Raw genomic sequence first — 22,697 nt, 5'->3', positions numbered from 1 at the left:
TTTTTCTTTAATAGTAATTATAACGATAATTTGTTTCCTTTTTAAAAGTATAAGATAAATAAATGCTCAAAGTAAACAATTCCAATAACTCATTCGCTGGAAAGGTCCCGGGAAAAACGAGCGCTTCCTGGCAAGAAGCAAGCTTCAAAAACTGCCTCGGAAACGTGGCTGAAGTCATCGCATTTCCAAACGCCCAAGGCTTGGCTGGTCCAGGGCAGCTGGCGCGGAAGACCCGGAACGCCCTGTGGGCAGGGCCAGCTGCGGACCGAGGGACTGGGTCTCAAGGGGCGGGTCGGGTGGGGTCCCGACGCCCCCTCCTCGCGTGGGCGGACCTCGGGGTGTCCGCAGGGAGGGGCGATGTTCTGGAGGGAGGGGGAGGGTCTGCCCGGCGCCCCCTCCCGCAAGTGAGCTCAGCCCGTAGGGGTCCGCAGAGAGGGGCGATGCTCTGGGAGAGGGCTAGGGTCAGCCTGGAGCCCCCTCCCCAAGGGGCGCAGATCTGAACCCGGAGCAGGCTCTGTAGGGAGGGTCCAGATGCTGCGGGCGGGGAGGGCACAGGGTCTGCCCAGCGCCCCCTCCCCAAGTGCGCGCGGCCCGGGGTCCGCGGGGCAGGCGATGATCCGGGGGCTGGAGCCTCTGCCGCGCGCCCCCTCCCACGCCTGCGCAGCCCGGGCGGGGCTTTGGGCCGCGGGAGGGGGCGCGGGCGGCCACGTGGCCTCGAAGGAATGCGCGGGCGCGAGGGCAGGGCGCTGCCGAGAAACCGGCAGGTGCCGCGGCCAATGGGCGCCCGGAACGGTCTGGGCCCGCCAATGACAGCGCGGTGGGTGGAGCCGGCTGTCCGGGCGGGCGGGGCCGGGCGCATCCCTGTAGCCGGCGGGCGCGCGGTCCGGGACGGACGGGGTCGCGGGGGACGCCGAGGGACAGCAGGGGGCTGCGGGCCGCGTCCTGGCCGCCGAGGTGAGTGTGAGCCCCGCGGACCGTGGGTCCCCTCGCGGGCTTCTGGTTTCCTTGGAGAGTTGCACTTCTGCCCCGCTCCCCCGAAGACGCTGGGTCCCACCCCGAGGTGGCGGCGTCCCCGACCCCCTGCGCAGACGTTTCAGGGAAGGGGTCGAGGCCCCCCCCAGCAGCTCCCCCTTCCGCGGCGCCCCCGGCCCCGCAGGATAACGGCGCGGGCCTGGGCGGGGGGAGCAGGGACTGGCAGCAGGGACCCCCGGCCCCAGGGTCAGGAGCGAACCCCAATCGGCTGAAGGAGCCGGAGGGTCGAAGGAGCCGGAGGGTCGAGCGGGCTGCGCCTGGGGGTCGTGCAGTAACTTAGATTTTCCGGTAACGGAGAAGAACGCGGTCCGCCTCAGGATAGAGAGAAGGACCGGTGTAAGGAAAGCCGACATCTTTTCCCCGCACCCCACCTGTCCCCGTGTACCCCACCTGTCCCTCAGCACCCCCTGTTCACTCTGCACCCTACCAGCTACCCGCACCCCAGCTGTCCCCCCGCACCCCACCTGTCCCCCTGCACCCTACCTGTTTATCCTGCACCCCACCTCTTTCCTGCACCCCACCTGTCCCCTGCACCCCACCTGTCCCCCTGCACCCCACCTGTCCCCTCGCACCCCACCTGTCCCCCTGAACCCCACCTGCCACCCTGCATCCCTCCTGTTCCCCCTGTACCCCACCTGTCCCCCCACACCCCACCTGTCTCCCTGAACCCCACCTGTCCCCCTGCACCCCACCTGTCCCCTCACACCCCACCTGTTCCCCCTGTACCCCACCTTTCCACCTGCACCCCACCTGTCCCCCACATCCCACCTGTCCCCCCGCACCTCACCTGTCCCCCTGCACCCCATCTGTCCCCCTGCACCCCACCTGTTTCCCCTGTACCTCATCTGTCCCCCTGCACCCCACCTGTTCATCCTGCACCCCATCTGTTCCCCATACCCCAGCTATTCTCCTTGCACCCCACCTGTCTCCCTGTACCTCACCTGTCTCCCTGCACCCCACCTGTTCATCCTGCCTGTCTCCCTGCCATCCCACCTGATCCCCCATACCCCACCTGATCCCCCATACCTCACCTGATCCCAGATACCCCACCTGTTCCCCCTGCACCCCACCTGTTCCCCTGCACCCTACCTGTTCCGCCATACCCCACCTGTTCACCTTGCATCCCACCTGTCCCACTGCACCTCACCTGTCCCCCCACACCCCACCTATTTACCCTGCACCCCAGCTGTCCCCCGCACACCAGCTGTCCCCCCACGTTCCATCTGTTCCCCTGCACCCTACAGCCTGCTGGTGCCCAAGAAACCAAGGTAGATTCTGAGGAAAGCTGCCCTAGGTCCGCAGGCACCTTGCCCACCTGCCCTGGTCCCACTCCCCCTCCATGGGCCCCTGGGCACTGAAGGTGAAGTCTGAGTAACCCTCCAGACTGTGGCCAGGAGGTCACGTTCCCAGGCAGCGGTGGACGAACTTGCTGCCGTCTGATACTGATTCCAGTCACTAACTTTTGCTACAGGTAAAAATTCTCATTGACTCAAGATGCGATGGGTTTTAATTCTTTTCTCTGGTTAACCATAACCTGAGTACGGACTGGTCTGTATTCTAGATTCTGTGCAGCAGTGACTTAATTTCCATATAGGTGGAATCAAGGAGGAACAATTTCACTGCTGCTATAGCAGTGGAATGCTGCGAGGAGGAACAGTTTCACTGCTGCTGATTAATAATGTGTTTTGAACACCTTCTTTGTAGAAAATAATTTTTATTAGAAAAGAGAGATGATGACTGAGGTTTACACGTGGCGTATTTTTAAAAATATGCTTTGTCCCTCTCTGTTGCGCACAGCATCTGTTTGTTGTCTTCAGCAGCCAACATCGGCAGTTATGGAGGCTGTAAATTTTCATAGTCAGTTAAGACTTCCAGGATTCTCAGCAGTAAGAAAAGTCGTTTGTATAAGGTGCTATTTGTAATTCATTAGTTGTAGACAGTTGGGGGTGAAGTAAAGTTAAAAGTTATTCAAAATAGCTTTTTATGTTTTTAAAAGTTGATGCTTGACTTCCAGATGTAACCACATTTGTCTTCTGGGTGCTTTGGTGTGCTGCCTTTCCTCTGCAGTTTGTGTGTGTACGTGTGGGTGTGTGTGTATGTGCTTGTGTGCATGTGTGTGCGTGTGTGTTTGTGTATGTGTTTGTGTTTGTGTGTGCGTGCCTTTGTGTGGGTGTGCATGTGTTTGTGTGCGTGTGTGTGCGCGAGTGTGTGTGTGTGTGCGTGTGTGTTTGTGTATGTGTGTTTGCGTATGTGTTTGTGTTTGTGTGTGCGTGCGTTTGTGTGTGTGTGCTTGTGTTTGCGTGTGTGTGCGAGTGTGTGTGCATGTGTGTGTGCATTTGTGTGTGAGAGTTGTAGATGGAGGCATTGGGGGTGTGGAGGGTGTGGAGTTAGAGACCTGGGTTGAGGTGGGGGAGCTTTTCCCTGACGCTGTGGGTCCAGACTTCTCACGGAACTTGAGGGTGCTTACATACGAGGTTGCTAGAAGGCATCGTACGGGGAAGTGCTTCTTAAACGAAATATGTTTGGCGTAAATTAGAGCAAGCTGGAAATGCGCTAATGACCGTTGTGTTCTGTAAGCGACGTGCAAATGTCATAGCGAGATGTAAGAAAGTGCTGGTGTAGGGCCCGACATTCTTTACTGCACAGTGCGTGGCAGGAAGCATACAAAGAACAGCTCAGATCTGGAGATGCTCAGAGAATGTGTGTTTCATGCGTGCGTTGTTTATAGTTTCCCTGGATAGAAAGATAAGTGGCATGAAATAAGACAGAAAGGAAGCATAGCTGTTAGTCGTTCATGAGGGAGAATTTCAGCTCCCTCCCTTAACCAGGCTTTCTGGGAGTGTAATTTTGGAAGATTCTGGGAGCTCTGCAGTGGAAGTAGGTGGGCCAGGCCCGGGGCTGTCAAGGGTCTGAGAGGCGCGGAGAGCAGAGGCAGGTAACCAGGAGGGGGCCTTGCCTGGGTTGCAGACAGGGCCACAGCCCCAGGTTCATCTGGGGAGGGGCAGAGCTACCTGTAAGGATAGGTGTGGCAAAGGAGCCCTGGGAGAGTGCCCTGCCACCAGCCCCCACCTTGACATACACACACTTCTGCTACGTCTGCCACCGTACTCTGCTTCGTCCTGTTCATAGTTGCCAGGCTTGGACATTTGGTTTTGGTTCTGTTTGTTTGTTTTCTGTGAGTTTTCAAAATTTTGATCACAAAATGATTTTTTCTTTTTTAATGGAGTCTCGCTCTGCTGCCCAGGCTGGAGTGCAGTGGAGGGATCTCGGCTTGCTGCAGTCTTTGCCTCCCAGGTTCAAGCGATTCTCCTGCCTCAGCCTCCCAAGTAGCTGGGATTATAGGCACCCACCACCATGCCTGGCTAATTTTTGTATTTTCAGTAGAGATGGGGTTTTGCCATGTTGGTCAGGCTGGTCTTGAACTCCCGAACTCAAATGACCCACCCGCCTCGGCCTCCCAAAGTGCTGGGATTACAGGCATGAGCCACCGCGTGCCCAGTCAAAATGATCATTTTTAATCTTGGATGATTCCTGTCCTTCCATCATTGCCATTTCCTGCTTTTTGTTGTATCGTTGGAGTCAAGTAGGCCTGCCAGTAGAAAGTGCTATCTGGGGGTTGTTGATGTTTCATATTTTTGTTAAATGATGTGAAAAAGATGTAAAAGGTTATAAAAATGTTTTGGGTTCAAAGTTTTTCTCTTCTGTGGGTCACCTTCTGATAGGAGAAATAACTTTGTAAAGTAAAACATGGTGTCCAGAGCTGTGACTGGTGCGGGGGCCCCTGTGAGGGAGCGATGGGGAAGCAAGCAGGTTGTTACAGGCGCGTGCAGAGATGTGTGGCTGTCTGCGCAGAATAGGCCTGGCTACATCAGCGTTGGCAGAGGCGCTGGTTACCAGTTTGGCCATTCTAGGTTCCAGTATCTTACTGACTGTCCGTCCCTGGGGACTCACCATGGGGCTTTAATGAAGAAAACAGAAGGAATTGGTTCTGATACCTCAACACTCTGTTTCCACTGACAACTACAGACAGCTGAGCCTTTTCAGCACGCGGTGAGTCAGGGCAAGTCAGGCTCCTGCAAGTCGTATAGGTTGCTTCCGTGCTGAGGTCATGTTCTTTGTTCCATTTTGTGCCTGTGGCTTGTTGTCCAGCTGTGGGGGACAGACCCTTACACTTGGATGTGGTCACCATTATTATGTTGTAGAAAAGCAGTGTGGACATTTACTTTGGAATATAAATACCAAAGGAAAACTTCAAAGTGTTCAAAGTGAATTTTGAACTTTTGTCCTCTCTTACTGAGGTGGGTGATTAAGAATGGACTACACATGAAAGGCCAAGGAATTACATTGTGATAAACGGTGGCATGCACACTTACTGTTTTATTCTATTGTTCGCTTATTTGTTTTTTCTTCTGAAAGGAAAATAAAGCAGTGATTTCAGTGCAGTTTCTGATTTTCTGTAAGGAACATGAGAAAAGTGAGTCCAAAGAGCATTACATAAGCTAACGTGGTATTCAGTGCATATCTGAGTGGACGGAGGCTGGAAGGCCTTGAGCGTTGGAGAGGAAGCAGGCGGCAGGGCCTCCAGCACACCTTGCGGGGGCGGCAGCCATCCTGGCAAGGCTGAGTGCTCCCTGCCTCCACAGTAGCTCACGTCCGGCCTGAGCTGGGTCGTCCCGATAGGATACCTGCGTGGGCCGTGTAGACACAACCCAGGGAGCTCCAGCGTTAATGACACTCCTGGTTCAGAAGCTTGGTCTGTTTTGTGTGAGAAGCGCTGAGCTACGACAGAAGGAATGTGCTGGGTCCTCCTCATTGTGCGTGCAGGTCTGAGCCTGGCTGGGTCCGCGGCGTTGGACCAGTGGGATGCTGTAAGGCTGGGCCTGTGGGCGGTTGCCCTGTGTGGGCCGGGCCCGCTTGAGGTCCGCTGAGGGCTGGAGCCAGCCCCTGACCCTGGCCAGCCCGCTTGCTGCAGGAGTGATAAGGAAAAGAAAGTCGACTCATGCTTTGTGCTCAGGCGCTTGGCTCAGCAGGTCCGTGGGAAGCAGCCCACACGAGAGGCCCTGATCCACGTCCAGCTGCCGTCTGTGCCTCCCTAGAAGCCGGGGCTTCGTGGCTTCACGTCATTTGTGTGGGCCATTCTCTGTGCACTCAGCCAGCAGAGGCACTTCTCGCAGAGCAGGGTTGAAGAGAATCCTTTCTTTGGAAGCTCTTGTCCTGTGTTACGTAGAATAGGTCACTTTTCAGCTGCAGCAGAAGTCTAAACTAGCGCTCACAGGTGCCAAGGGCTGCACAGCGGTGCAGCGCTCCACTCATGGTCCCAAATCCAGGCTCCATGGGGGAAGAATGCACAGCGAGGCCCGTGGAGGCTGCTGGGACGGCGGCAGGCACCCTGCTCCTGGAACGGCGTTTAGACATGCACATTTCTCCATGATTTAATAGGAAGGAATGAAAGGTGCAGCCTTTTGCCAGCTGATGAAACTATCTGGGGAGCGAGTCATAGCGTCGTGGTAGCAAGAAGGAGAAGGTTATGTTTTCCAGTGTGCAGGCTCCAAAGTGATCCCTGCCAACAGTCAGAGGGCTGGAGTTTGGAGGCAGCTCCCACTTGCTATAAAGAGCCGCTTCCCTGCTCTGTTCTGTCTGCAGCAGCAGACGGCCCCAGAGGGCAAGGACTCCTGGTGACAAGAGGAGTATCAGGCGAGGGCAAGGGAGGGAGGCCGTGTGCGTGCACCTGTAATCCCGGGAGATTTCCAGTGCATTCCGCAGGCATGCGTGGCAGGCGGCTCATTTCCCGTGGGGCTCAGGCGGCTGTCCTTGGTGGGCACTTGACTCCTGGGCGTGGCTTCTGTCCAGCATCCAGGCTGCCAGGAGCTTCCGGGGGCTGTGCAAAAACCTGCAAGCACCTTCTTGGTCCCTCGAGGCCTTTCTCTATTGGCTTAGATTTAGTGCGCTTTTGTGCTTATGTGTTTTCAAATCAAGTTTTTGTACTTAAAATATAAATTCTATAAAAAGAAACAACCTTTTACACATGAGGAAAATCTACCTGTGGCCATATGACAAGCACCAACAAATCTGGAAATGGCCTATTAAGAGACGTGTTTTGTGAATACTGCCCGGTGCTAAGTACTAAGTGCTCTCACACCCCAAGACAGGGCGTGGACCTCAGAGGCCACGTGCTTGCCCTGGGGGGCTGGCATCCTTGTGTTTAGGAAAGATGATTTAAAAAGTAAAGTAACATGACGAAAAGCTGTGGAGAAATCAGGAGAAATAATACACAGGGCTACAAGGTGCGGAGAGGAGGGATTTGCGATTGAACGGGAGCCGTGGCAGGCGAGGCCCCAAGAGAATGGGGTTATTGCCTGAAATGCCAATGGAGCCGAGAGATGAGTTGAGCCCACGTCCACGGAAACCCATTTGCAGTGAGAGGAACAGCGACTGCGTGGCCCTGAGGCGGCCGCCCAAGCACGTCCGGGAACAGCAGGTCGGCCAGGGCTGGAGGGCCCAAGGCGAGAGGGAACTGGTGAACACCAGGTCAGTGGAGAACCACGTGGGAAGAAGCCGTGGAGGCTCCATGTGTCAGAGTGGCTGGAAAGGCCACAGGCCAGACCCATGGAGGGACTGTGTGGGAGAGCCACGGAGGGGCCACGTGACAGCTGTAGCAGACAGGGTGATGGACATCCATGGAGGGGCAGTGTGTGGTGGCTGTGGAAGGACAGTGTGACATCTGTGGAAGGATGGTGTGACGGCCGCGGAGGGACAGTGGCAGCCGTGGAGGGACAGTGTGACGGCTATGGAGGGACAGTGGCAGCTGTGGAGGGACAGTGTGACATTTGTGGAGGGACGGTGTGACATTTGTGGAGGGACAATATGACATTTGTGGAGGGACAGTGTGACATTTGTGGAGGGACGGTGTGACATTTGTGGAGGGATGGTGTGACGGCCACGGAGGGACAGTGGCAGCTGTGGAGGGACAGTGTGACATTTGTGGAGGGTCAGTGGCAGCTGTGGAGGGACAGTGTGACATTTGTGGAGAGACAGTGGCAGCTGTGGAGGGACAGTGTGACATTTGTGGAGGGACAGTGGCAGCTGTGGAGGGACGGTGTGACATTTGTGGAGGGACAATGTGACATTTGTGGAGGGACGGTGTGACGGCTGTGGAGGGACAGTGGCAGCCATGGAGGGACCATGCACAGTGAGTGGTGACCGACTTGGGACGTGAAGGCCGCTCCGTGCTGCTGGGATTGTGGAGCCCTGTGCTGCGGATCATGTACTGCTGTGTGGGTCGTGCACTGCTTGCTCCTGGGCACCTGCACAGGGTGCTCCTGACGGAGTCACTTTTCAGGGTGTTGACTTTCATATCGATGACAGGCGACTTTTTCTCCTTCTCACCATGGGGTCCTATGGGGCTGTGGCCCTGGGTCAGGAGAGCCCTGGAGGATGGCGCATGGCTGGATGGAGTTGGATGGGCGCCCTTCCCGCAGCTGCCTGTGGGAACCAGCAAGCGGGGAGGAGGGGAGGGTGGTGCCCGAGCCCGTGGCCAGGCCGGGCCGGGACTGCGTGTGGGGACAGGAGTCTGTGGAATGCGGTGCTTCCTCCCGGCTGTGGGGCTGGAGGCACGGCAATGGTCGAGGGTGGTTTAGTCCACGTAGGGGGTCCTTTGGCCCCTGCTCTGCTGGTGTCTGAGGGGCAGCTGTGGTCAAGTCACCGCTGTGTTCCACACGAGTCTCCCAAGGGCTCCGAGGGGCGGAGCGTCCGCAGATGCCTGGCGGGGTCGCGGGGCGGGGGGCGCGTTGTGCCCAAGGCTGTGTCGAGGGTCACGTGCAACCGCCCCTGCTGTGGACAGAGAGACAGGCAGAGGCAGAGACAGGCAGAGGCAGAGAGACACAGAGACAGAGGCAGAGAGACGCAGAGACACAGAGACAGAGGCAGAGACACAGAGACAGAGGCAGAGAGAGACAGAGAGAGAGGCAGAGACACAGAGACAGAGGCAGAGAGACAGGCAGAGACAGAGAGAGACAGAGACAGAGGCAGAGACAGAGGCAGACAGAGGCAGAGGCAGAGGCAGAGGCAGACAGAGGCAGATAGAGTCAGAGACAGAGGCAGATAGAGGCAGATAGAGGCAGAGACAGAGGCAGAGACAGAGGCAGACAGAGGCAGACAGAGACAGAGGCAGAGACAGAGAGAGACAGAGACAGAGACAGAGGCAGAGGCAGACAGAGGCAGAGGCAGAGACAGAGGGAGACAGAGGCAGATAGAGTCAGAGACAGAGGCAGGCTACAGTCCAGGGTCTTCAGCCACTGCTGCTACGTCCACCCCAACCATGGCCCTCACGGCTGCCCCTCGCTCCTCCTTGGCGCCGTTACCGCCTTCGAGCCCCTCAATGGGATTCCCCCCCCCGGGATGCCCGCCGTGCTCTCTGGTCTCTTCCTAGCCCCGAGTCAGCCCCCGATCCACGCCAGGCCCCGGGCAGTCCCCAGGCCACTGCTGCTCGCATACCCAGCCCGGCTTGCTTCCGGAACCCTTTCCAGTGAGCAGCCTCCTTTCCCGCAGATCCTGGCCCCACCGCCTCCGTTAGGAAGCCCTCCTGGCTGCTGACCCCGTCCCCAGCTCCCCGGGCTGCTTCCTTGGGAGGGGGTTGTGGCTGGCACCGTGCACCTCAGCCCCCACTGCGATGATGACCCCTCCCCAAGCGTACAGCACACAGCGTTGGTGGGGAGCCGTGTCGGGGCTGCTGGGGGCCCCCCAGTGACCACTTCTGCTTAGGGGCACTAGAGAAGGGGAGACAAGCGGACACACGCATCTTCAGCCCCCCGGGGAAGGGTAACCAGGGCTGGGCTGCCAGCAGCGACTGCAGAGGCCTGGGGCACGCAGCTGTCTGGACGCCCCCCTTGCCCATCGGGGTGGACTCTCACGGCGCGGGCAGCTCTGGCCAGATGAGTGGACGCTGCGGCGGCGGGTCCAGGGCTGCTCGTCCCCTCCCCAGTGTGTGGCGCAGAGAGGGGCACACGTGCTCTGGGCCCGGACGGGCTGATTCTGACCCGGTTAGGAGTTCGTGACTGACCGTTTTATAAAGCCCTTGTGAAACTGAATGCATTTGCTTTTCTTTTCACTTTTTTTTCCTCTTCTGGGAACATGCAGCGGCGGGGAGAAGGTCCTATGGGGACGGTCTCAGTCTGAGATGAGCAGAGCATGATGGTGAGAAGGTGGCAGAGGCGGAGACACGGGCCCAGGGAGGACCCTGGGGAGAGGAGCTGTTGGGTGCCACGCGCCCTGAGACTCGGTCACAGCTGTGCTCTGAGGCCAAATCCAGGTGGTCACAAAACACAAACCCAGGACAGCGGCGTTCTCCCGAGTCTTAGAGAAGAAGCTCTTTCCTCCCTCCTCCCCTCCGCCTGTGCGTCCGTCCATCCCCTTTGTCTCCTCACAGGCCTCTGGACACATTGGGTAGAAAGGGCTGGCGTGTTTGGCTTCCTGTGGCGTTTGGTGGAGTTAACCGTAACGTTCCAGAAGGACTCCCGCTGTAGACTTTGCATCCTTTTACATTTCTCCCTCGTGGATTTATTTATTGAGTTGGAACCTTATGGATGTGAATTGACCGGGCGCAGAATGCCAGGGCTGCAGGGGTTTTCTGGCTCCCGTGGTGCGTCCGGGGTGGGATGTCCAGAGGCCGCGCAGCCTTGGACACTGGCCACCCAGCACCTGGCTCCCGGCCCCAGGCTCCTGGGCTCTGCTTGGGGCCACTTCACCCTCAGGTGGGAGGACAGAGGAAATGGCCCCGGCATCATTTGCCAGGCGGGTCTGCCGCGATGCTGAGCTCGGCTCGGTCGGGGGGTGCTGGGCGCTGATGGTCCCCGGCCTGTGTCTGGCAAGGCACTGGGACATCCCACACTCGTGCATTCTGTGGTGTGGACACAGGATGTGGGTGGGTCAGCCTGCCGCCCCCACCTTTGCAGGGCCGTGGAGGCCGGAGGAGTGGACGATAGGAAACCGAACAGCGGGCCCAGGATGCTCGAGGCTCGAGTGCCAGACAGGGCCGAGCAGTAAGTGAAGAGCAGGGCACTTCACGGGCACAGAGCCTGTGTCTGCCCCGGGTGCGTCTCTGAAGCCACGCGGCAGCCCTGGGAGTCAGTGCCGTCCCTGTGCAGCGGAGGCCGTGGGGGCACAGGCAGGTCGAGGGCCTCTGTGGCTGGGAAGTTCTGGGCTGGGGCAGATGCAGACAGGCTCCCGGCACAGGCTCCAGCCCTGCCGCCCTGCGGCTGCTTCCCAGGTAGAGGCCCGAGGTCACGGTGGCTTCCTCCTGTGCCGGAGTCAGCATGACAGCTCACACTAGCGCGCTCACGCCGTCCTGAAGCACTGACTGTGGAAAGGTGCCCGTGGAAGGTCCGGGGGTCTTCAGCCAGCGTCCTTCCCACCCTGCATTCCTCCTGGATGGGCTCCCCCGAGCTCCTTTTGCAGGCGGGATACACGGTGAAAGGCACAAACAGCACGACTGCAGCACAGATGCGGGTGTGTCCCCACAATCATGCTGAGCAGTGTCAGGGAGCGCAGTGGCTGTGCTGTCTGTAAACATTGTGGAAGGCGGGGCTGCGGCCTGACGCACACGGCATGAAACGGTCCTTTAGCCTCGGTGTCTCTGGGCTCCTTCTCTGACTGAATGCATCATCTTTTTGTTTAAAACCACAATCCAGGCTGGGTGCGGTGACTCACGCCTGTAATCCCAGCACTTTGGGAGGCCGAGATGGGTGGATCACGAGGTCAGGAGATCGAGACCATCCTGGCTAACACGGTGAAACCCCGTCTCTACTAAAAATACAAAAAATTAGCCGGGCATGGTGGTGAGCGCCTGTAGTCCCAGCTACTCAGGAGGCTGAGGCAGGAGAATGGTGTGAACCCGGGAGACGGAGCTTGCTGTGAGCCTAGATTGCGCCACTGCACTCCAGCCTGGGCGACAGAGCGAGACTCCGTCTCAAAAAAAAAACACAATCCAAATCCAAATGCACAATGAAATCTTTCATTAAGATGCTTAAATTGGAAAATGACAGCAATCATGAAACAAAGCCTGCAGCCCGGGCAGGTATGAGCTCATGCTGCTGGGGATAGAGTGTTTGGAAAGTGGCCTGCAGCCCGGGCAAGTGTGAGCTCATGCTCCTGGGGATAGAGTGTGTGGAAAGTGGCCTGCAGCCCGGGCAGGTGTGAGCTCATGCTGCTGGGGATAGAGTGTGTGGAAAGTGGCCTGCAGCCCGGGCAGGTGTGAGCTCATGCTGCTGGGGATAGAGTGTGTGGAAAGTGGCCTGCAGCCCGGGCAGGTGTGAGCTCATGCTGCTGGGGACAGAGTGTGTGGAAAGTGGCCTGCAGCCTGGGCAGGTGTGAGCTCATGCCGCTGGGGACAGAGTGTGTGGAAAGTGGAGTCTCTTCTGCTCTGCCCTCAGGGTCCATCTCATCTGCACCAGGGCGGGGAGAGTGAGCCCCAGCCCAACCCCACCACTGAAAATGATGCTCGTGAGGTCCAGGTGAGTCACCCGTGGGGAGTTGCCCGCCACGTGGGCTGACGCTGCTGGAAGATTGTGCAGAGAAGGCAGGCTCTGGACCCCTGGGCTTCAGGGAGCTGGGATGTTTTGTGTGGCCTGGAGGTTCTAGGGACACAGAAACTTCTCACAGCAGGTCTGAGTTGGGGGAGCAGGCTGTGGGGGGAGGAGTGCGTGCTGCAATGGGCTGTGTAGGGCGCACAGGCAGCTCTGAGTCCAGAAACAAAGGCGTGGTTTCTGTGTCAGCCCCTGATGTGGTTTGGCTGTGTCCCCACCCAAATCTCAACTTGAATTGTATCTCCCAGAATTCCCACGTGTTGTGGTGGGGACCCAGGGGGAGGTAACCGAATCCTTGAAGCTGGTCTTTCCTGTGCCATTCTCCTGATAGTGAATACGGCCATGAGATCTGATGGGTTTATCAGGGGTTTCCACTTTTGCGTCTTCCTCATTTTCTCTTGCCGCCGCCATGTAAGAAGTGCCTTTCACCTCCCGCCATGATTCTGAGGCCTCCCTGCCATATGGAACTGTGAGTCCCATTAAAACTTTGTGTTCCCAGTCTCAGGTATGTCTTTATCAGCAGCGTGAAAGCGGACTGACACGGCCTCCTAGAAATTTTCCTTCTTAGGAATGCAGTTTTTTTTTTTTTTTTTTTTGTCAGATGGAGTCTCGCTCTGTCGCCCAGGCTGGAGTGCAGTGGCACAATCTCGGCTCACTGCAAGCTCCACCTCCCGGGTTCACGCCATTCTCCCGCCTCAGCCTCTGAGCAGCTGGGACCACAGGCGCCCGCCACCACACCCGGCTAGTTTTTTGTATTTTTTTTTAGTAGAGATGGGGTTTCACCATGTTAGCCAGGATGGTCTCGATCTCCTGACCTTGTGATCCACCCGCCTCGGCCTCCCAAAGTACTGGGATTACAGGCTTGAGCCACCGCGCCCGGCCAGGAATGCAGTTTTTAAGAGACACTAATTTGGAAGGAAATTTTTGGAGTTTGCAGTGTGCCTGACACTTGTATACGTGTCAGGATGCCGGTGGTAGGGCAACGCCTGGGCCGGAGTCTGACAGTCGCTTCCCAGCTGTAGAGCCAGGGGCTGCTGTGGGCTGCGCCGAGCCTCAGGCGGGGTGGGGACGTGCTTTCTGCACAGGGCTGCCCTGCAGACTTGCAGAGCTGATCCAGGCAGACGCCGCGGTAGCTGCTGGGTGAAGGATGAGCTGTCACCCTTAAAAAGGGCCAGGCATAAAAAGGAGTAATGCCCAGGCTTGTTCGTCTTTCCGTTGGTCCTAAGATTATCAGTGGAAAAATGAGAAATCAATTTGACTCATTTTTATGCATTTTAGTAGAGAAACAAATAGCATGAATGAGATTTACACAGTGTGGTTAAAAAAATGGAGAGTAAACAACAGGGCTTAAGGAAAAGAATTCTCTGCAGACACAGAAAGCCGTGTGGCTGTCAGGCAGAGCGTGCTAGTGTGGTGTTCGTTGTTGAACAGACGCGGCAGGCAGACGGCCGGTCTTCTCCAGGGCAGGAAGGGGGAAGGGTGTGCGTCTGACCCTGCCACTTGCTCACCGCCTTTGCGAACGGAGCGTGGGTCACGAGGGGAGGGCGCTGGTTTTCTCTGAAGCCTGAGGACGCCGGGCTCCTCAGCACTACTAATGTTGGGCAGGTGAATCTGTGAGCTCGGTTTCTTCAGCCGATGAGGACCTGAGGAATACCACGTGCCTCACCGTGAGTGAAGGTGGTGAGGACTCGGGGTCGTGGGGACGCCGCTTCTCACTCTCCCAGGTGCTCTAGGTACGGTTTCCTCCTCCGTCCCCCCTGAGGACTGCGGAGTTCAAAGGTGTTTGTTCATTGTCTCCCCCGCAGAGTTCAGGTCGTTTATTCATTGCCTCTTCTTCGTACGATGGACGCGTCTCTGTCTGTCCTGTTCCCCGAGGTCCTGGTGCACCGTGGAAGGAACAGACGTTGGGCTGGGACCCACTGGGGGTGCCGGGGGGTGCCTGTTGCCTTCCCTTTCTCTAACGGGCCTGGACTCCATCTCCAGCGATCCTGATGCGTGAGATGGCGTTGGCCCTGGTGCCAGCATCCCAGGGAAAGATGACATCAACCTAAACTCTTGAGGGTTCGTAGCTGTGTTGGAGCATTGTTAATTTTCTTTGTTGGGAGATGCTGTAGCTGTGGAACGTACTCTTCTTCCATCTGGCTCTGAGGCCGCCGAGTCATCCCGGCCAGGCTGACGAATGAAGGCGTCCTCTCCTTCCCACAGCCACCCCGTGCCCGCTCGGCCTGGGGAGAAGCCATCCCTCCCTCTGCACTCAGGGCGACAGTCAGCGTCCGGCCCTGCTGCTGTGTGCACGCCGGCGGCAGTCCGCTTCAGACCCCACGTGTTCGCTCCTTCAGAGAGCCCGCGCACTCTTCCGCACAGTTGGTGTTGGCTGAATATTTGTTGACTGAGGCTGAACGGTCATTTTAGGTTTTGTCAGGGTCTCAGAGCCAGTGTGGTCCTCTCTGCCCGTGGGGTCCGATTGTCGGAAGCATTGATGCCATCCGGCGTGGGGACCGTCCGGCGTGGGGACCGTCCGGCGTGGAGGCCGTCAGATGTGGGAGCCCTCCAGTGTGGGGGCTGTCTGGTGTGGGGGCCATCTGGCATGGAAACTGTCTGGTGTGGGGACTGTCCGGCGTGGGGACTGTCCGGTGTGGGGAATGTCCAGTGTGGGGGCCATCTGGCGTGGGGACCGTCCGGCGTGGGGACCGTCCGGCGTGGGCACTGTCTGGCGTGGGGACCGTCTGGCGCATTTGCTGCACTTGTCTCTGAGGATTCCTTCCACGAGCATCATTCTCTCCATTCACCATTGTGGTCCAAGCATGTCTGTCTGACCTTACCTTGGGAATGACAGCTTTCCCTCAAAGGATGATGTCCTTTGTCATCCCATGGAATCACTGCTGGGGTGCAGAGGGTGGGCACCTCCCGCCTCACGGGTGCGCTGGCCGGCACTTGGACCCTGTCTCGTTGCACAGAGAGCTCTCCTGCACGGGCACCCGAAGTGGATCCCGTGACTCCCACATATTCCAGGTGGAGTGATGACCTCACTTGCCCGTCTCCTGGCCGGTGGGTGGAAGGGCAGAGATGTGCCGTCGGGGCCCAGGCCGGCTCGGGGTGCTTGCGTTAGCCACCTGCCCTCAGCTGTAGCCTTGGGTGAGTGTCTCAAGTCTCCCAACCGGTGGTTTCTCCATTGAAAAATAATAACAGTTCCCACGTCTTGGAGTTGTGCTGGCGAGGTGGACCTAAAAGGAAAAAGCTAGGGTGAAAGTACTCTATGTAGAGGGTTATTTGGCCGCGTGTGAGGCCTGCAGCCCAGGAGCCTGGATCCAGGCTGCCCTGAACGCACACTGATGAGCAGCGTCTCCAGGGGGATTTTGGAAAGCAGAAAGGGGGTCAGGGAGGCTGACAGAAAGCTGTTTGTCAGGAATTCTCATGAGTTTATGGAAACCATTGGTTTATTGATTAGTGATTACTGTGCATTCTTAAGCTGCAGGGCGTGTGACGGGGTCCAGCGCGGCATCACCAGGCTCTTCCCAGCCACTGGGGGCCACCGCAGGCTGCGTTGAGTGAGCACGGGGCTCCCCGGGAGCACAGAACAGGGAGCAGGGTGTGGCTGCGGCTCGTCTGCACATTCTCGGGGCCTAATGATGTGAAAGGGCTCCCGTCCCTCAGACAGAAGTTCTGCTCTTTTCTCAGCAGTGCATGTTGAGCTACTTGTGCATGTTGTTGGTGAAATGACCTGAAACCAAGGAACTGAGGCTGCAAGGCGCCGAACCATAAGGCCAGGTGCTGGGGATGGGGCGGGAGTGGTGGCATGTGGCCTTATGGCACCTGAGCGAGTCTGGGGGATGGAGGGAGAACAGGTTCAGGGCTGGGAACGCAGGAGGGTGGAAGGGCAGGCACTGGGCTGGGAATGCAGGAGGTGCCACATCTGAGGTTGGGGGCAGGATCCCACTGCCAGCCTCATGGGAAAGCAGTGTCCGTCTGCTTCTGAGAGAGCCAGAGCCAGCGGCCAGCTCTGTGCACTGGGGTAAGAGAATTCACTGGCCTGGTAGCATTCTGGGTGTGTGGTAGGCAGAGCCTGGTGCTCTTGGCACCCTGCCATCCCCTCGCATTCCCCTCATTGAAGAGCACATGAGGCCAGTGACCACCCTGGGTGTGGGCCCACCTGGCCTCGGAGGAGCTGGCCTGTGGGTGACACTCAGGGACCATGGCCTCTGTGGCCGCGTGTGCTTTTCCTGATGCAGCCGGGGCCTGGGGCTGGTGCCTGGTCCCTGGGGCTGGTGCCTGGTCCCTGGTGCTGGAGCCGAGGCAGCCAGAGAGTTCCCCGAGGACAGCTTATTTTCCCTGGATGTTTCTGGTGGGAGCCAGGCCTGTGTGTTGTGGTCTTAACATGAGTCACCAGGAACTGGCCTTCCCGGGACTCGGCTGGCATCCAGCTCACACTCAAACTCATGTCCTCAAAGCAGGGAGGGAAACACCAAGCGTAGACAAGAATCACAACAGCAGGCAGGCTGGGACCCAGCCTCGCCCCGAGAGGTTAGCCACGTGTTTACCCGAAGGAGTGGAGAGGGCCGCCAGCGCCGCACCTGATCCCAGCTGAGTCTGGAAGTAACACGTCTGGTTTACATGTTGATTTCTCCCTTTAGAATACGGTGGGAAATTCAGCAAGGAGTTGAAGCCAGTGTCAGGTTGGGAGGGCCTGGCCAGCGAATCCAAGTTACAAAGTAAACTTCTGGCTACAGTTCAAGGTGAAGTCACTCCAGCCCTGAGAAGTCTCTTTTGTTTTGCTCTCGAATGTTGTTTCAAGGGAGATTTACACGTATTCACGACGAATAGGTGGTGAGTCTTCTAATCATGGATCATAATGACAGTTAGTTCTTCCTTTGTGTGGGGTTCTCTGTCGACAGCCCTGCATCTATTGAGTGAGTGTTTATCCACCTGAACGCTGACAAGCAGTGTCTCTGCTTCTTGCAGGAGCTCTTCCCGTAACAGAGCCGAGAGAGGCGTCTGCAGCTGCAGCATGGACCAGCGAGAGCCCCCGCGTCCCGCTCCTGCAGGTAACAGCACCTGGCAGGTGGGCCTGTGGGTCAGGGCGTGCTGCTGCTCTCATCAAGGAGAGTGTACTTTTGGAACCACTGAATTGCTGGTCACTGGGACATGGGGTGGAATGAGAGCTTCTCGGGAGAAAGAGAAGGTTCCGACGTGACCCGGGTGCCCCCACCCCTGCCTTTTGACGGGGGCGTTCTGGATGAGCCTCTCAGGTTCCTCACAGGTGCTGCTGTGTTGCTCGAGGGGACCTGCCATCAGCGTCTGAAACTCCCTTCAGGTTCCCCTCAGCCCGACGCAGTCAGACATGGAGCGGGAGGGCGGTTTCGGGATGGAGCCTTCCAGTGTTAAAGGCCCAGGTGGTTGGTTACGGGATGGAGCCTCCCAGTGTTAAAGGCCCAGGAGGGCGGTTACGGGATGGAGCCTTCCATCGTTAAAGGCCCTGGAGGGTGGTTACGGGATGGAGCCTTACCTTGTTAAAGGCCCAGGTGGGTGGTTATGGGATGGAGCCTCCCAGTGTTAAAGGCCCAGGAGGGCGGTTTCGGGATGGAGCCTTCCAGTGTTAAAGGCCCAGGAGGGCGGTTACGGGATGGAGCCTTCCAGTGTTAAAGGCCCAGGAGGGCGGTTACGGGATGGAGCCTTCCAGTGTTAAAGGCCCAGGAGGGTGGTTACGGGATGGAGCCTTCCATCGTTAAAGGCCCAGGAGGTTGGTTACGGGATGGAGCCTTCCATCGTTAAAGGCCCAGGAGGCTGGTTACGGGATGGAGCCTCCCAGTGTTAAAGGCCCAGGAGGGCAGTTACGGGATGGAGCCTTCCAGTGTTAAAGGCCCTGCTCAGGCTTAGAGCACAGCTTGGCCGTGGCGAGCGCTCGCCCAGTTTCCTTTTCTGCTTCCCTCCTCTACACGGCCGCTCAGGGACAAGCACGACCTCTCTACCCATAGGCTCCATAAGGGAGGGCTGCGGGTGTAAGATTTCTCTTCATCGTTCCCTCACCCGAGTTAAATTATGGCCAAAAAGACTATGCCAGGGTTGCCGGCTCGCGCTCCAGCCAGTGGAGAAGGTGGACACTGACCGACGTTTCTATGGCAGGTCGTCTGCAGGGCCTGGAGACCTGGCCTCTGTTCTGCCGGGGCCTGCCCGACCACATGGTGCACATGGGCCTGGTGTCCTTTGCAGATCTGGGGAGCGATGAAGCTGTGGAGGTCGGGGAATTAACTGTGTGGGCTCCAGGCCCCTTGGCACTGCGGGTGTGGGTCTTGGGAGATGCCAGGATTTAGTTGTCTGTGCCCTCCCAACTACATGGACACTCTGGGCCCTCAGAGGTTGTAGCTGGAGCAGAAAAGAGGCAGCCTGGAAGTCAGGCTGTTCATAAGCAAGTCAGTCACCAGGGCCTGGTAGATGACAGACAGGAGAATCCAGGGGTCTCTGGGGTCTGGTAGACGACAGAGACAGGAGAATCCGGGGGTCACCGGGGCCTGGTGGATGACAGAGACGCGAGAATCCAGGGGTCACCAGGCCTGGCAGATGACAGAGGTGAGAGAATCCGGGGGTGAGCAGTGGCCACCCCAGAAACAGCCTGTGACACTGCAGGGGCCAGAAGGGACCCCCACTCCTGCTGCTGGGGGTCTGCGCTGGGGAACCAGGCCTGGAAGTCCAGCTCTTGGAGTTCTCCAGAGCTGAAAGACCACGGGGTATGAGACCCGGTACCGGGAACCCGAGGCCACGGCCCCACTGCTTCCCTGCTAGGGGTGACGTCGGCTGGTCTCCTTGCCATGGTGCTCATTGTCACCCCAGCTTCACTCACTTGTGGATTGCTGGCATTCAGGCTCTGCCAGACTAGGTCGTTTTAATTGAAGATGAGGCCAGGCACCGTAGCTCACACCTGTTATGCCAGCACTTTGGGAGACTGAGGTGGGTGAATCACTTGAGCCCAGGAGTTTGAGACCAGCTTGGGCAACATAGTGAGACCCCATCTCTGCAAAAAGAATAATATGATAATAATTAGTTGTGCATGATGGTGCATGCCTGTAGTCCCAGCTACTCATGAGGCTGAGGTGGCAGGTTCACTTGAGCATGGGAAGTTGAGGCTGCAGTGAGCCGAGATTGTGCCACTGAACTCCAGCCTGGGTGGTGGGAGTGAGACCCTGTCTGAAAAATAAAAGTGGAAAATGAGGCAGAGAGCAAAATCTTTTATTGTTTTTCATTCCTATCAAATGAGATGAGGCCCCGGCAAAGCAGGGCAGTGGGTGTCATCCTGTGGCCTCATCCTCCGTGGGCCCTCTTTGGGTGACCATCCCTGCAAGGGCGCCTCCCACCTCCCTGCTTTCTTTTTGGCATTTCATGGAAATGAGTGGTTGTCTCGGATAGTTTTCTGTTTGAAGGAGTGGGCACCAGATCTTGTGTGCTTTTCTGTTACCTCCCCTCCTTCCCACACGCAAAGACGGGAAACCATTTATACGGTGCTTTGACATGCTCAGGAGGCAGGTACGGTTGTTGGGGACAGTTAAAAATAAAAGAAAGGCCGGGAAGTTGTCCCTGCAGGTAAGTGTCCAGGAATGTGGAGGACGTCGGGCCCGTTCAGAATCCCACGGCAGATGGATGCTGCCTTTTCCCTGTTTTGCCCACTGTTTCAAAGAAGGCGGAAACCCCGTTTTGTCATTAAATGTGTCTCCGGCATTTGCTGACGTCGTCATCAGTCCTGGCTAGTGCCTGGCACCCTGAGGAGCTCTGCCCAGCGGTGCCACCACCTGGATTGGATGAAATGCCCACCCACAGTCTTCATGACCAGAACTGGCTCTCTGCCCAGCGGTGCCACCGCCTGGATTGGACGAAATGCCCACCCACCCACGGTCTTCACGACCAGACTGGCTCTCTGAAAGGTCCCTGGCCCCATAGCCCTCCACCTTGGTAGTTGTCCTAATTAGAGACATGGCCTCTGATGGAGGCAGGACTCGGGGTGCCCAGGGTTACCAGCAGCTGGTGTTGCTCCCTGCAGCAAGTCGCACCTCTCCTGGGGCTGCACAGCCCCTCCCTCTGCCCAGATTTCGACCCAGGGGAGAGTATGACAGGCCCATGCCCTCTGGGTGCAGCTGGACTGGCCAGGCCGCCCTTGGGCCAAGGCCCACTGGATCCAGCTCAGGACTTGTCGCTAACTCCAGGCTGCAGGCACGTGGAAATCTCCACAATTTGCCACTATTAACATTTCACCCAGGAGGGTGTCCTCGGGAGACCCTGGCAGGAGCCCAGGAGCCTTGGAGGTGCTGAGGAGCCGCCCTAGCCCTCTGTCGGGTGGGGAGCGAGGCCCCCGTCGGGTGGGGAGTGAGGCCCCTGCCGAGTGGGGAGCGAGGGCCCCGTCGGGTGGGGAGCGAGGCCTCTGTCGGGTGGGGAGCGAGGCCCCTGCTGGGTGGGGAGCGAGGCCCCTGTCGGGTGGGGAGCGAGGCCCCTGCTGGGTGGGGAGTGAGGCCCCCGTTGGGTGGGGAGCGAGGCCCCTGTCCTTGCTGACAGGCCACGTGATCTTGGACTTTGATTCAGAAAGCCACCATTTAATGACAGTGCTGTGGCTCGGAAACTTAGGTGAGTTTCTAGCCATTAACTTTTATGACAAATAGAAATAGGGATAATGGCGTGGTGTCTTTTCTGAGGATTCTGTGGTACTTTAATTATAATTTCCCCCATTATTAAGTAAACTGTGCACTGAAAAGTGCCCCTGAAGATCAGGATGCGGCAGGAGATTACTGCGACCTCAGTTCTTCCCTGCGCTCGGACACAGTTGGTGCTGGTACCTTAGATCATCACTTCTCCAGTTTTTTTCCCCATGTTTCTTTTCTACATAATCGTAGTCATTGAATATAAATTTTTAACTTTTTTTTTGAGACAGAGTCTGGCTCTCTTGCCCAGGCTGGAGTGAAGCGGTGTGAGCTTGGCTCACTGCAACCTCTGCTTCCTGGGTTCAAGGATTCTCCTGCCTCAGCCTCCTAAGTAGCTGGGATTATAGACACCCACCACCAGGCCCAGGTAATTTTTGTATTTTTAGTAGAGACGGGGTTTCACCATGTTGGCCAGGCTGGTCTCAAACTCCTGACCTCAAGTGATCTGCCTACCTTGGCCTCCCGAAGTGATGGGATTACAAGCGGGAGCCACCACATGTGGCCTGATTTTTAACATTTTGAGTGTACGTTTTTATACCGGCTTTAACATTTTTATTTGTGAGCGTTTTCCAGGCTTCATAAGTGTCCTTCTCAGTGGCTGCCCTCGGGGCCTCCTGGCAGGGGTGCTGTTGTGTGTTCCAGTGGAATCATTCCTTAGTCCATGCCCATTCCTCACCTTTACCAGGTCCCTGTGCCTTCTCCATAAATGTCCTTGGCAGCAAGTCAAGTCATCACAAGGTGAAGTGGTGTTTGTGAGGCAGCTTGTGCACCAGGAAAGATTGCAGGCTCTACTGCCCAGCTGCTGGGGTTCAAATGTTGACTCTGAGGTGTGTGATCTGGTGACCTAAGCAGCCTTCAGTTTCCATCATTCCTGGAACAAACAGAACCCCTCTCATAAGTCTGGGGAGGATTTGACAAGTTAGCATCTCTAAAGTACTTAGACCTAGCTGGTAAGCACTTAGCAAATCCATTCAGAAGATGATCTGGGATTTCTCAGAATGCAAAACAGTCACACTGCCAGCTAAAGCCTTTCTCTAATTAGTAGCAAAATTCCAATGCAAATTATGTTCGGGCAAAAGAAATCAGTACAATTGGCATGTTAATGTTGGTTCACAAAAAATCATTTACCAAATACCTGGTAACTTCCGTAATGAGCTCAGACAGATGCCAGCACCCACACTGGCATCGTCTCTGGGGGCAGCATTGTTTCTAGGGGATGGACTGTTTCTGGGGGATGGACTGTTTCTGGGGATGGACTCTTTCTGGGGATGGACTGTTTCTGGGGGATGGACTGTTTCTGGGGATGGACTGTTTCTGGGGATGGACTGTTCTGGGGGATGGACTGTTTCTGGGGGATGGACTGTTTCTGAGGGATGGACTGTTTCTGGGGGATGGACTGTTTCTGGGG

The 22,697-nt window shown here is 57.1% G+C and overlaps 1 protein-coding gene across 4 annotated transcripts in view; it reads left to right on the top strand.

The window, feature by feature from the left end:
• Positions 1-885: 885 nt before the first annotated feature.
• Positions 886-22,697, top strand: part of ARHGEF10 (Rho guanine nucleotide exchange factor 10) — a 135,028-nt gene continuing 113,216 nt past the window's right edge. For 3 of the 4 annotated variants that reach the window (XM_025393711.1, XM_025393708.1, XM_025393709.1), the window contains exons 1-2: positions 892-954; positions 17,571-17,653. In XM_025393711.1, the coding sequence (XP_025249496.1) occupies positions 17,617-17,653 (37 nt within the window). In that variant the 5' untranslated portion in view covers positions 892-954; positions 17,571-17,616. Of the gene's footprint in view, positions 955-2,829; positions 2,919-17,570; positions 17,654-22,697 lie in introns of all 4 variants that reach the window. The other variant, XM_025393710.1, reaches the window with a different exon arrangement.

This window comes from Theropithecus gelada, chromosome 8 (genome assembly GCF_003255815.1).
Source record: "Theropithecus gelada isolate Dixy chromosome 8, Tgel_1.0, whole genome shotgun sequence".
In the NCBI taxonomy this organism is placed as follows: Eukaryota; Metazoa; Chordata; class Mammalia; order Primates; family Cercopithecidae; genus Theropithecus; species Theropithecus gelada.
This window is presented reverse-complemented; position numbering and strand designations above follow the sequence as displayed.